General features: G+C 45.2%; 1 protein-coding gene across 1 annotated transcript in view; it reads left to right on the top strand.

Moving 5' to 3' along the window:
- LOC135828950 (adhesion G protein-coupled receptor B1-like) overlaps positions 1-14880 on the top strand; it is a 40705-nt gene that overhangs the window by 13507 nt on the left and 12318 nt on the right. The window contains exons 6-13 of the mRNA XM_065341383.1: positions 3067-3138; positions 5773-5844; positions 6311-6382; positions 7247-7318; positions 8405-8476; positions 12966-13105; positions 13554-13889; positions 14469-14585. Coding sequence (XP_065197455.1) covers positions 3067-3138; positions 5773-5844; positions 6311-6382; positions 7247-7318; positions 8405-8476; positions 12966-13105; positions 13554-13889; positions 14469-14585 — 953 coding nt within the window. The remainder of the gene's footprint in view (positions 1-3066; positions 3139-5772; positions 5845-6310; positions 6383-7246; positions 7319-8404; positions 8477-12965; positions 13106-13553; positions 13890-14468; positions 14586-14880) is intronic.

The raw sequence follows: 14880 nt of genomic DNA, 5'->3' as shown, positions 1-14880 counted from the left end.
AGGCCGGTAGGCCGATAGTTGCTCTGAGGCGTTACAGGGCGTCCAGGGCATGTTAGTGACACTATGGTTACAGCGAAATGTTACTCGCTCAAATTCAATTGCACGTGTACCTTGAGAATTCCCACTTGATCCTTGTGTTAAGCAATCCATTCCCCTCCTGTTTTAGATTTTCCCCATTTCCGTTATCTTCACTCGCCTGACTGTCCTTGGTTACCTTGCACGGTGCTTCAATTAGATGAGCGTTGTTGGGTTGACACGATTTCATTTTGATTATTCCCTTTCCACATATTCCTCGACTCCCTGGAGGCACATGTGCCTCGCTTAGGAGGGAGGGATGGTGTAACAGTTCCCTGTTAGCGCTAACCTTATCTGCCCTCTAGCTCTGTATCTTGCACCTTTCCCTATCCTGTCAGCACGCGCGTTATCACCTTAGGGCACGAAGTGCCCTATATCAGTTGTGTTGCCTTGAGCAAGCATTGTCTTTTCCAAGAATACCTTCAAACGGTTACAGGACGGATCATGTACAATGCTGTGGAAGGCATCCGAGATTTCTGTGATGTCGCACGTTGGCTGATGATGTTGACGAGAACGGCTAGTGACAGAGTTGATCACGGACCACATCATCCGCAGGTTGGAGGAGTGATCACGACACTGCTGTTGGAAATGCTGATTGCGTTTTCGCCGGTAAGCATTTGAGGCTTCTGCACGGGCTCGCTTGTACTCCTCATGTAGATGCACGTTAGTCTTATCTCGTAGCCACTTTCGGTGAAGTCTATTCTTGCGCATGTTCAGTTGGAATAGATCACGGTCGGACCATGGCGGGGGAGTCCTCCTGGTGGAGATTCTGACTTCACGCAGGGGAGCGTGTCTTTCGAGAACCGACATAAACTTGGCATGCCAGCCATTCCACATCTCGTCTACAGTTGCAGCAGGGGGAAAGGAGTGGAGGCTTCACGAGGCAATATCTTCACGAAATGTTGCAAGGTTAATGGCTCGGATCTTGCGGGTGAGGCGCACTGATTTCCGCTGCAGTGGGTGTTGCGAGGAGGGTAAAGACAGACTTGCATGCACAAGGAAGTGATCGCTGATCGTGCAGGGTACAACTTCACAATGACTTATAGTACCCACGGTGGAGAGCACTAAATCAAGCAGCGTTCCATCCGGACATCGGGGTGTGACTCGTGTGGCAGACTGGACGTAGTTGCGGAGCCCATACGATCCGATAAGGTCCCAGAAGCGCTGGTGAGGACGACTGGTCATGCATTGAGCCAGATTGATATTAAAGTCACCCACCAGTGTCATTGATGGCGTGATCGTGGCAGCATTGTGGAGGACTGTGTCCAGGTGGTCCCAGAAATCAGCAGTTGCATTTGGTGGGCGATAGAGGCAGCCAACGAGGTGCTGGTGTTGCCCTCCGCCAATAGCTATCCAGGTAGCCTCCAGGTGGCTATTGTGCAGATCAGAACGATAGGTAACTGGGAGTGATGTCTTGTAATAGAGGCATGTGCCCCCACCCTGGCGATCGGGCCGGTCACAGCGAACAACACTGTAGCCGGGAATACAAATTTCGCCATCCGAGATTGTACTATCCAGCCAGGTCTCAGCAACGCCAACGACGTCCCAGTTGTGCTGACTTATAGGTTTTCGCGTGCCAGCTGCCTTCAAAATTCGTATAATTATAGGCCCAGGGCTAAGAAACGAACCATTATTACTGATCTCTTTCCCCGGGAAAATGCATTATTTCGTATATTAGCCCATGGGCTTATATGCGCGGAACTACGGTATATGGAAAGGTCAAAGTCACTGGACAAAACTGCATAATGCTCTCTTATCGAATTTTGAGGCTTGGTCAGCAAATTACTCTGGATACAAAATACGAGTACTAGGGAGGCTCTTATTACTACTACAGTTCATTCATCGGAAACTGGCCCGCTGGCTTTTGAAAGTCGGATTTGGGCCGAATTGAGGATCAAAAACCCACTTTAAATCTCAAAAATCTGGGTTTTGGGATCTGCTTCTCCGTATATTTTGCCATGGCATACCTGTCCTAATTTTGTAAAACCTGGCTGAGTTTCTATTTCCCTGTTCTTGGACTTTTCTGGCCTCAAATTGAGACGGTTGTATTGTCCAGGATAACTCTGCCTTCATCGACAATCAGAAGCCCTCTAAATACCAGTACAGCAATACAGGTGCTAATGCATATAGTGTAAAGTATGATGATGATTGTGTGAAGTGTCACGTAGGAGGCATGTATAGCACACCGCTCACAAAATGTGGCAAGGAGTAATTGCACGGGTCACACAATGCAGGATGTACTGTTGTTTTCACGATATCTACAACTATGTGAGAGAGACACCAAAAAGTTAGGGTGCCAGTTTCCAATGAATGGACTGTAGTTCTCTGGCTCGAGTGAAATTTCGATTTTTTGGGATTCAATTGCTGCTTTCGGTGCATTACAGAGGTTTTGCAGAGCGAGCGCTCACGGGTAGTCATTTTTGCTGATCGCACGCGTGCTTTCTTGGAACGGAAATCATGCAAAACAAGACGTTTGCACGAACATTTTTCAACATATTCGCACGCAAGCCTAGACGCGCATACCCATGATAGGGTTCGCTCTGCAAAACGTCTCTCTTATTAATTTTATGAATATGGTCTTATATCGTCAGGATGAGATGTGGCCGTAGTAAAAAAATAAAAATAATAATAAAAGTTTTTTAAGCATGCACAAGGAAATTATGATATTGTTTGTTTGTTTGTTTGTTTATTTTATTTTATTTATTTATTCTTTAAGTGTTTGTTTATTTTATTTATTTATTTTTTTGATATTGTTTGATAATTGTTATGTACATTATGTCATTTCCCATAGCATGTTTCATTTCTGTCATACTACTGAGAGTGTATGGCATTCTCATTCCATGAAAGTGCTCGCTTCATTGAATTTTGTTGTATTTGAGTAGAGCTCCAATTGAGGTGTCAAGTTCTTCCTTTCATGCAATAATTGTTTTCAGTACAAGGAGATATGAGATCAGTGTTTGTGTGATATTGTGTCTTTGCGTCTATCTTCAGATTAATGGTGAGCAACGACCTGAGCACACTCAGGGAAGGTGTATTCGACAGCCTGATCGAACTCAGGGAGCTGTAAGGCGTGATTGAGAGCATTGTTAGTGTTGTCGCCGCCAATGCTACAGCCAGTAGAGCCATGGCTGCACCAAGTTTTCTTAAGAACAAAAATTCCAGGGCCCATGAAATGCCGAGCACTATCAAGTTAGAATTGACTCGGATGGAGAGACAAGGATAAATTTATAGAAAAGAAAAAAAAGGCCCAAGAAACCGTCGGTCAGTGTAGTGCAATGTTATCGCATGAACTGATTGTTCAGTCACTGGCGGTGTTAGTGGACATTATAGGCTAACTTGTAGTTTCTTGGTCCTTTTTTCTTTACAATAAACTATCAAGTTATCCTTGCTTTGGGTCCATTCCTCCTAAACTGTTCCTCTTGTCCAGTGAGAACTGCTGTGCTAGCTTGATATCTTTTGTTAGTGGAATATATAAAATTATGTACCTGGAACAGCTACGCGGATTGAGTAGCTGGAACAACTAGGTAGGATACGACACAGAGCTACAGATCCATCCTTCCTTGGCACTGCGATGGGGCATGGGGATACAATCGCCCCAGTGCAGGTGACCTGGGGGCCTTAACACCCGCATGAGCTGGCTCTGGGCCGGTGTTGGAGCAGCACACGCTTGAAGAACGTCACTCTTGACTGGTCTTGAATCCTGATGGGGGGGGGGGGGGGGCGCAAGCATCAAGAATACTACTCAGCACTTCCTCTGAATGCATACAGTTCCTGCCAAACAGTGCATGCCATGCTGTAGATGTGTGTGTGTGTGTGTGTGGGTGTGTGTGTGCCTTGCAAGCTGTTGAATAGTGTAATCCCAGCACAAGTAAGCTATGTCTAACATACGGTAGCTGTTCGCTATCATCGCTTCCGCGATGGGCATGTCTGAGGTCTGAGGTCTGAGGTGTGTGTGTGCGTGTGTGTGTGTGTGTGTGTGTGTGTGTGTGTGTGTGTGTGTGTGTGTGTGTGTGTGTGTGTGTGTGTGTGTGTGTATGTCCCATATGGTGCAGTGGTATGTGCAGCGATTTCCATTCGATAGGTTGCTGGTTCGATTCCCGACGATTATGGTCACACGCGTCTTTCTTTTCAGACTCTTCCTGACTTTTCTTTCATTCTCCTGGATGGTTACCAACAGCCAGTGCATGCCGGAGTATGTGGTGTGATGTGTGTGCGGGAAAAAATGAAAAAAGACCAAAAAAGTAGGGATTCACTGGCCAGAAAAAGCCACTTTATAGCTTTGGGGTGTGGACCAGGCTGAATAGTGGCGGTCAATTCTTCAGCCTTGCAAGTTGTGGAATGGTGCAATCCCAGCACAAACTGTTATGGCTTCTGCTGTAGCATCGCGATGGGCGTCAAATGGTCAAAATGGTGTGTGTGTGTGTGTGTGTGTTAGTGAGGGGAGGGGGTCATGCGCGAGCAGCTGTCAGCAGCTGGGTGAGAGCCACTCAGCGTGTGTGGAGTTGTGCGGATGAGCAAGGATATTCGCGTGTGTCCATGTGGGTGTGTTTGTGTCTATTTGTATGAATTCATGAGTGTGCATGAAGAGCAGGCCCAGAGACCAAACATGATGGAGTTTGTTAGACTGATACTGTACAGTTGTTTTCGTTCTGGTAAAAAATAAAATTAAAAAAGTAAATTATCGTGTCCGTACCCGAAGAGAACTCAGGACGGCCGCTAACACCCAGTAAACCCTAGCGGCATTCGTTCTGGTAGCGGAGATTAAAGCAGTTCTCGCCTCCATTCTGGGACCCATTTCAAGACTAACAACACGATCCCGTTGCTCAGGAGTTGATTTCACCAGCAATGCTAGAATTAACATTGGCCTGAGGTTTTACATGGTACTGTAGCGGACACGCTCCTATGTGTGTGTGTAGGCATGTACGGTCTGCGTCACTGTGGTGTGTATGTGTGTGTAGGCATGTACGGTCTGCGTCAGTGTGGTGTGTATGTGTGTGTGTAGGCATGTACGGTGTGCGTCAGTGTGGTGTGTATGTGTGTGTGTAGGCATGTACAGTCTGCGTCAGTGTGGTGTGTATGTGTGTGTGTAGGCATGTACGGTCTGCGTCAGTGTGGTGTGTATGTGTGTGTGTAGGCATGTACGGTGTGCGTCAGTGTGGTGTGTATGTGTGTGTGTAGGCATGTACAGTCTGCGTCAGTGTGGTGTGTATGTGTGTGTGTAGGCATGTACGGTCTGCGTCAGTGTGGTGTGTATGTGTGTGTGTAGGCATGTACGGTGTGCGTCAGTGTGGTGTGTATGTGTGTGTGTAGGCATGTACAGTCTGCGTCAGTGTGGTGTGTATGTGTGTGTGTAGGCATGTACGGTCTGCGTCAGTGTGGTGTGTATGTGTGTGTGTAGGCATGTACGGTGTGCGTCAGTGTGGTGTGTATGTGTGTGTGTAGGCATGTACAGTCTGCGTCAGTGTGGTGTGTATGTGTGTGTGTAGGCATGTACGGTCTGCGTCAGTGTTGTGTGTATGTGTGTGTGTAGGCATGTACGGTCTGCGTCAGTGTTGTGTGTATGTGTGTGTGTAGGCATGTACGGTCTGCGTCAGTGTGGTGTGTATGTGTGTGTGTGTGTGTGCGTGCATGCGTGCGTGTGCCTGTGCGTGCCTGTGCATGCGTGTGTTTTTGTGCGTACTTATTCCGTTTGTGCAGATCACTGAGGCACAATGTCATCACTTCCTTGCCAGGTCAACTGTTTCAGAATAATGTGAACTTGGAAAATGTGTACGTTGCACATCACACTGGTTTCAAACTGCCTTTTTTTGAACTCCCACCTTCCAACCCGGCAAATATTTAGATTTTGATAAAAACGATTCAAATCCTCTCAATTATTTTGTAATACTTGACTTTCCTATTTTAACACACTCTCCTGGGCATACATTGTAAGTAATCTGACAATTAATAAATATTTCATTTCTGACCTTAAATTGGTCACCTAAAAATGGACTCTATATGGCCCTTCTGGCGTTATTAGTACGGATTCTCTTCTCTCTACGCAAGGTGAGGATGAGTTGACAACGCTGAGTTGTGTGAGTGAAAATGTATGTGATCATGGCTCCAGGCCAAAAGACTGACTTTTAAAGTATTACACGTTTGCAGCGAAGGGATTACTTGTGTGTGTACACTGTAATGTTGTAGTGTTCATCAATGCAAACAATTATGTCTTTTGGTGCAAACTTTGAATACGCAGAGACTTGGGAAGGAACCAGTTCAAGACACTGCCGGAGACACTTTTCTACAACACGTTTAATCTTCGCTACTTGTGAGTTCAGTATCCATAATTTCTCTGGCACTTACATGCATACTAATGTTGAGATGACCTTGGCGATGATTTGCGATGATTTGCTTTTTACTTGTTGAAGGACGGCAGTAATTACTAGTTTTTTTGTTCATCTATCCTTAGTATGCTAGCAGAGTGATGTCACGTGCTAGTCATGTGACTAAATTTGTGCAGACAGGTGGCATGGCATCATCATCATCATCATCATAATCATCTGCGTTGCCGAAAAAATAATAATAGTAAAATAAAATTAAAATTAAAATAAACGGCATTATGCAGCTGTGTAAGCAGTAGATGCACAGTGTGACTGCCAGGCATCTCTGTGTGGCATGCGGACTGTGAAATCAGCATGGCTGACATCACGCTAGGGAGATGTGCAGTGGATAAGTGGCAGGAACACATGCTATACGGCTGCTACATGTACATGTACGTTTGCTAGGTAATCTGATAACATTCAAACAAGTTCACAGTCCCCTCGTGATGGAGCAAGACTGGGTTTCTTTTCTTTTTGCGCAAAACCAATTAGGTGGAGAGGAGGGAACTCTCCTAAAACAACAAGTAACTGCAAAGCACGAAAAAAGGCCAAAAACTAAACCAAGAACATGTGCATTAGCATGTCATTTAGAAAGACAGGACAAGTGAATAATTAGTCAGACTGGGTTTCTGCACCCGCAGGCATGCAGATAGCTCTTGAGACAAAGCACACTTGAAGAGAGCACTTCTATTGATCGCAAAATTGCTCTCGGCCATATCATAATTATTTATTTACACAGGATGTCTTTTTGACAAAGTCAACGGAAACTCTGCTTTGTACACATTGCATTTTTGGTTTTCTGTACGCTGCAGGAGTTTGTATGGAAACGGTGCTAATGATCTGCCAGCCCTGTTATTCAGGAATACACCAAACATAGAGAGTCTGTAAGTCTGAGAGAAGGTTTCAGCTGTTGGTTTTGGCTTCGCGATTCCAACGGGCAATGTGGCTAATGGCAAAAATGTAAAATTTAATGACTATACATCTACCGGTATTGGGTATTACTATAGTATGCTCCTCGACATTCGTCTTGTTCAGTGTTGCTGCAGTATGCATTGCCCAATACATTTCGTAGTTGGAGCACTGTGGCGCTAGAGCGACGAGCTATCCCAGTGTGTGTGGTGCCTCCTTTGCACCATGGCTGCTCGGTCGGCTATACTGATGAGGTCTTTATGGCCGAAATCATCATGGGCTTGCTGTCCACAGCATTGGGCAAATATACAATATACATGTAAACGTTCGAAGAAAGCAAAATAACGAGAATGAATGCTTGAATTGCACTTCGATACCCACGTAATCATAAACCAGCGATCACATCCTGAGGAGTATTTGAACAGGATTGAGGATTCAGAAAATAGTAGTGCTGATGCACTAGTTTCACACAATTATACACCACCACGGCACCACCCACAAACGGTCTCTCAGTTACAAATTCTTCCAAAAATAATTAATTAAATGAAGTCCAAATTTTCGGGCCAGGCCCATCTTCAGGAATTTGGACTTTATTCAATTTTAAATTATTTTTGGAAGAATTTGTAGCCGAGAGACCGTTTTTCGGTAGTGGTATATAACTGTGTGAAACGTGAAGTGGCTACAGTGGAGTCTGCACACCCTTAGGCTGATGCACTAGTACTGCCGATAATATGAAATTGTCTGTGCTTGAAGCCATATCCAGACTAAATCCGGACAGGAATTCTACCTTCTCCAGGATTGTCTTCAGATATTCTGACTTTTTACTCCTTCAAACGAATGAAAATATTCGAGGGCGCATGCACATGAACATGTGAGGGTGCATCCAGTGAGGCTGAAAGTGCTCGATATCGCCTATGCAGAGCTTACCAATAGAACTACACGATTGCTTGGTGGTCTGTGCTGGGGGCCATAGTCATACTTGCACATCAATTTACCGGTGATGTGATATTGTCTGTTCGTGAACGAGTTTAAAATTCTATAGTCTTATTCTTCCTTTTCAGAGATCTGAGTAGCAATGGTTTGGAATATATCCCTGTCGGTCTCTTTTGGAATCTACCGAACCTTCAGCGATTGTAAGTTCAATAATCGAAAATTAATGGACACAGTAACATATTATTATTATTACTTTATTGTACAGCCTTCCCACCAGGGCCCTTTTCTGTTCATCATAATTTATATCAAGGTGTTTGAGTGTTGGAATTCCTAGTTAAAAAGGCTACATGCATGAGGTGTGTAAGTTGGTGTCCCCAGTGATGCCGTGGCTCACAGAGCATCCCAAGTTGTACATTGTACTGTCGAGATACCGAATTCAAATAGATCAATACCACACCATCACATAATGCACTGCTCTCGGAGCACAAGTTTCATCAGCGTTTTCGAGCTCTGCTGATAGGGGTTGAATTCCCCCAAACACTGTGCACTGAGCAGGGAGTGAGTGGTGCTTTAAGTTTCTGCCCGGTTTTCCAAGTGCACAATCCACCATTCTTCCCCGTTGCTCTAGACGTGAGTTGTGCGTTGCTTAAGTGTGGCCCTCTGGTCAGTCAGTCGGCAAGAATTGGGAATCGCAACCTCCAACCAGTGGATCAGCCACCTTCGGTTACATATGTTTCATGCCAAATCCGTTCTTGCACTAACGAAAAGTGTAGCCTTGCTACTCGATCACTCTTTTGGTTCCCCTGGGTAAGAAATTTGGACCATGGATCATAGTCTCCCAAGTCCCAAGTCCCAACGCCTTCCTTTCGGAGTAGTAGTAGTAGTAGTAGTAGTAGTAGTAGTAGTAGTAGTAGTAGTAGTAGGGAAGGAGTGTTCCGTGTTTTTGAAGGCATTGGTTGGCCGTATTCTGGAGAAAAACGCTGATTTGGTGTATTCTGTTGTTGTCAATCATTTGCGATGCCGTTTGTCATTCTGCCTACTTCGCTGGTGTATCACCTGTTTACGTGGCTCTAGGTCCTCCTATCGCTCTAAGCGCTCGGCGAGCTTTGTGAATGACTGCCGTGTGCTCTCTAGGGCATAGTTTTTCTTTGTCATCATCTCGTATAATGTCAAAATGTGATCTAAAGTTTGTTTTCCGGTGTCCTGAAGTTTTTTCTTCTGTATGAATCTCGGTTTCATTTCTGGCGGTGTTCAAGCAGTTCTGGTTTGGATGTTTTTCTTTCCTTTTCCTTCCCCTTTTTCATGTATAAACATTGCTGTTGCCATTAATATTTGTTATCTTTCTATTTTGTTACAATTTTGCTGTTCGCTTTTTGAATTCATTGCCCTCCTTGCATTCACATCTTCATTGCTTTGTGCTTTCAATAAAAACACATTTCAGTAGTAGTAGTAGTAGTAGTAGTAGTAGTAGTAGTAGTAGTAGTAGTAGTAGCAGCAGCAGCAGCAGCAGCAGCAGCAGCAGCAGCAGCAGCAGCAGCAGCAGCAGCAGCAGCAGCAGCAGCAGCAGCAGTAGTAGTATTCTTTTATTTATAGTGGAGAAAACCAAAACAGGCAGATGCCTGATAACAATGGACCCACTGTGGAGGGAGGGGGGGGGGGAGACATGGCTAATCATTATGGTAAATAGTGGCGGCGAAATAGAGCAGTTCCAGCACAGCTACAGAAACATGGGCTGGACAGGAGACTGTGCTCTTGAACATTATCCTTTCATGTTGTCATATCACGGTTGCACGTTGATACTATTAGTGTATTGTAGTTACGAATTGTGTACAGAACTGTCACATGCTGCAAGGGCAGTATTGTCAAGACATGCTAGGTCGCTTGCAATATTGGTGCGTTGTGTATTACTGCTATGTATTTCGCGAGTGTAATATTTATTTGTTAGTCTGTTAGAATTACATCACGAGTGCATGTCTGTTACGTCTACGTCGAGACGCATTTTACGACACAGTAATTGCTATGCGTGTTCGTACCACGCCATGTTCACGAGCGGAATATCTTGTGAATTGTTCTAATGTATTATAAGTAGAATTGTTGACACACTAATTGGTTGCAATGTACATGTACTTACTAGTACTTGATCCGTTGCATTATCGCCATCCGCGGCAACTCCGCTACGATCTACTTGGCGAAACTTACTCTCGCTGACAGGGTGTGCTGTCACCCTGTCGCTGGGTGCAAGCACCCCTTGACAGACACTGTTTTCACCTCCGTAACCAACAATTCTTTATTCTTTCACTCCAGCACATTGCAAGTCATTATTAGTTTCTGCTTGTTCTGCATTTCAAATTATGGCTTTTCTTTTCGTTGATGCACTCGTACTCGTCCGCGCTGCACGCGGACTTTGGCAGTCGCCATATTTAGTATCTCTATGGCTACGATGATCATGCATTTTCTGTACGCTGCATTTTCTCTCTATGCCACGTCGTTGTGTGCATGCATGCAGCGCAAGCCAAATGCACGCACGCTGCACGTTTTGCCCAGGACAGCGATTTGGCGATCGTTGTTCGGTGTGTTCTTTGGTGTTCTTGTTGAAAACGAGTGGTAATGTCGATTAAAGGAGTTTCTGGGTTTTTGTGGTCTGCCTGACGATGGTTAGTTGCGGGACCAAGTCGCACCGCAACATGGGCGTAAAGCTAAAAGCAGGCAAGAATTTGTTGCAAAGCGCTTGACTTGAAGGCGGCCAGTTTGGTGACGCCTCGGATATCCGCATGGAGGGAATTCCAGAGAACTGCGCCAGCATGTGTCACCAATTTGGTAGAATGTGAAGAAGCAGCTGCAGGGACGATAAGCAGGTTACTGTTGCCTCCTCGAGTTCTTCGTGACGAAAGAGGTTGAAAAAAGGTTGCAAACAATCTACTTCCTGAAGAATTTAGACAACGCCATATAAAGCAGAGCAAGTTAAGTTGAATGGTAGCGCGCAAGGGAGAGACATGTACACGCTCAAGCAGCGTAACAGTGGGTGTCCATGGGGCAGTTTACATACAGCACGCAGTGCGCGCTTGAAGAGCCTTTCCAGACGGAGCTCCTGGTGAACAGATAGATATGGGGCATAAGCATTGGATGCATACAGAAACTCAGGCAGCACAAAGCATTTGAAGTAGCAGATACGACATGAGAGGGTAAAGATGCAGCATGGCGGACTAAGACAGCTATTTTAGCAGAAACCCTGATAGCAACACATTGAACCTTTCGTGACGAAAAAAGTTAAACAAATTTCAAACAATCTACTTCCTGAAGAATTTAGACAACGCCATATAAAGCAGAGCAAGTAACGCTCAAGCCGCGTAACAGTGGGGGTCCATGGGGGCACTTTACATACAGCACGCAGTGCGCGCTTGAAGAGCCTTTCCAGACGGAGCTCCTGGTGAACAAATAGATTGGTTTGGTAGCTGTGTTACATGTGATCTACATGTGTATAGTTAATTGGGAACCCGTGGCCTGGCACGAGGGAAGCACGGATGTAGTGTGGTGAATGGGATTTTCGGTATTGGGCCACTTTGGTGGGTCTGATCTCATCACCTCCCACCGCTAAAATGCGGCAAACTCGGCCTCTAGCCTAGTCTTACGCAAACTGTGATGTTTGGCAGTTACATGTACATGTACATGTACAATCATCATGATTGTATCTATCGACAGGTGGGACAAGCCATTTTCAATCATCATGGCTTGGGTGCGAGTTCGCAGCCAATTTGCAGTGATCCATGCAGTCGACCTCCGGCTACGCGGGTCTAGAAGGCGCCTGACAGGCCTGTCGACGCAGGATGGTGCTGGGGTAGGCATCGGCCATTGAAAACTGAATTCCGTCTGTTTTACGTGGAATTTCTTGGAGTTTCCCAATGTATTGTGCTTGAATAAAATTCCATTTTAACTTTCATGGTATCTCAATTTTTTCATGTCTACATGACTTTATTTTGCCCGTAAAAGAGGCCGTTACCCCGTAAAAAATCGACAGGTACAGTTGCGCTCCGTGAAATCCGATGCAGAGTCACATTTGCCCCCTCATTTTTTACGGGCCTTGACGCCCTGGAAGTGGCACGAATGCGGCTGTACATACAAAGATGTCGTGGGGATGAGTCTAGTGCGCCAGCTTTGCATTTCGGGTCGGATTTCAGCGAGCGGAACTGTAGTTCAAGTGCTTGAATGGCTGAGTAGTATGCGATTCAGACTACGGCCAAAATCACGTGTAAACTCCGTGAATTTCCATTTTGATGCATTCGTGTTTCCATGGTGATGCAGTCCTGTTTCAAAATTTTATGCACAATCCTTGATAAAATATGTCTGGTCACAGTTGGCCGTAGTCTGGATGGCTGAGTAAGGCATAATGCTAAGCTGGTTTGCACCTGCTGATGGACATGTTAACCTTCTCCTTTGCTTGATCGCGTGAACTGCACCTACTGTAAATCAACTAATTTTCGCTGGCGGGTTGATTTGGCTGATTTCGCCGCATGCCAAAGAAATTCGCGGGCCAAAGTTTTTCACAGAGGCAAATGCAAGTTTTAACCCTGATCGGCAAAGTTTGATCACGACCGAATGTTTCATTTCGAGATCCCGCAAAGTTTCTCACCGGCCAAAATTTGTTGATCTACACGGTTCTTCATTATGTGTCAATGTTCATGACCAACACAGCTCTACGTCGGGATCAAGTCCTCGTAAAAGCGATGTGTGCCCATTGGCACGCCTACTGACCAAGGCTCCTAACCTAAGAACAATCCCCCAAGACAATTCTTACCCAGTGTTCGGTTCCAACTTATTCGCCATCGCCAACTGTAAGATTTGCACATGCACGCTAACTCCTAAATTGTATCAACCTACCCGTATCTACATGTAGGTATCTGGGTGTGTATTTACACGTATCTGGACTTGCTGAAATCACATACATGTATTAATAGTCACCATTTCTGTCTGATCATGGGGTGGTGGCATCCGACGGAAGCTGAAAGGTGGTTCTTGACCAGGGAGTTGTACGACCCCTTGTTCTTGACCTGCCCGTTCCGCGAACCCGTCGAATTTTATTTATTTATTTATTTATTTCTGTCTGATGATCCTAGAGTGTTTTGAATGTACAGGTATGTGTGTGTGTGTGTGTGTGTGTGTGTATGTATATGTGCGTGTGTGTGTGTGTGCGTGTGTGTGTGTGTATGTGAGTGCGTGTGTATGTGCATAACTATTTCAAGCACGCCCACGTATCTTTCTTTATGTCCATTTTCCGTCAAGTGTATAATGAATGCAGCGGTGCTGAGCTGCGTTGTTTCGGTGATCGATTAGTTGGCGGCGGAGCATTTTGCTCGTGCCCAGAAGGGCAAGTGTACAATGGAACATTCTGCACGCCCAGGGCCTCATTAATGCAATCACCAGATACCCAGTTTGTGGAGTCTCCCAGCTGTGTCCAAACAGCGGATGAGCTAACCTGCAAATGCCACACAACCATCCCTGGATTACTTGGACCTGTCGCCCGCAACTGCAATAGCACGGCTTATCCATGTCCAGGCGCACTTGTCCTGTTCCAGACCGCCATGGACTACCGATGTGCATGCGAACCTGGCTATGAAGGTACTGCACGTGTATGACTATTTTCGTATTGACAATAGAACTTAAAAGGGTTGGGTTTTCATGTCACGTTAATCTGTTGATTCTCGCGACTGAGAGTTAGCAGGGTTCCGGTGGTGAATGTGACATGAAAATCAAGCCCAGAAGACTTTGATGACATTGGCAGCGCGTGGTTATATTGCAGTGTAGGCTCGCACCTACATGTACATTGTATATTATGTAGCTGGATGGCTACTATTATATGTATGTATGTATGTATGTATGTAAATAGCGATGAGCTACTTTCAGCACCACAAGCATAGGGATACATCAGTAGTATGGATACGGGATCCAAGCCACATTCTATAGCATGGCTCCTAAGGAAAGACAATTTTTTGATAACATTCAGGCTATGAATCGGTGCAGTCATTACTCGGAAAAACCGAGAAGTATTCAATACATTTTGTTGGTAGTAGCCATATCCAGGATCGCACCACCATGCAGAAAATTTATGTTGGGGCTCGCTCTGCCTGTTGCCCACAGAAATATTTTTTTCACTTTTCCTGATACATCTGTATGTTTCTGTGTGTGATTCCCTGTCAGTCCAAGGCCAGAACTGCACGAATATTGATGAGTGTAGCAGGTCAGGTTCCTGCCAGCAACATGAGCTTTGCAACGACACAATCGGATCATATCAATGCTATCCAAACCCGACACTAGGTCAGAAGCGGTTGTTAAGGGTAACAACGGTGTATCGCTCTCTTGTTGTCGACCACAACAGAATTTTGTGATCACTTAGTCAAATCACGATACAGGGCCATTTTCAATGAAGATTTATACTTAAGCTTGGATGTTATGCCAAAGCAATCATGGATAAAGAGAAAGAACAACACTCGCTGACTGTATATGTACATGTATAAGATCTGGTTACGTTGGTGGGCAGTTTGTCATAACTCGTAACATTTTGTCCTTTCTTTGTGTGCCATGTGTGCCACAATATTCTTGATAGAAAGAA

Source organism: Sycon ciliatum, chromosome 12 (genome assembly GCF_964019385.1).
Source record: "Sycon ciliatum chromosome 12, ocSycCili1.1, whole genome shotgun sequence".
NCBI lineage: Eukaryota > Metazoa > Porifera > Calcarea > Leucosolenida > Sycettidae > Sycon > Sycon ciliatum.
This window is presented reverse-complemented; position numbering and strand designations above follow the sequence as displayed.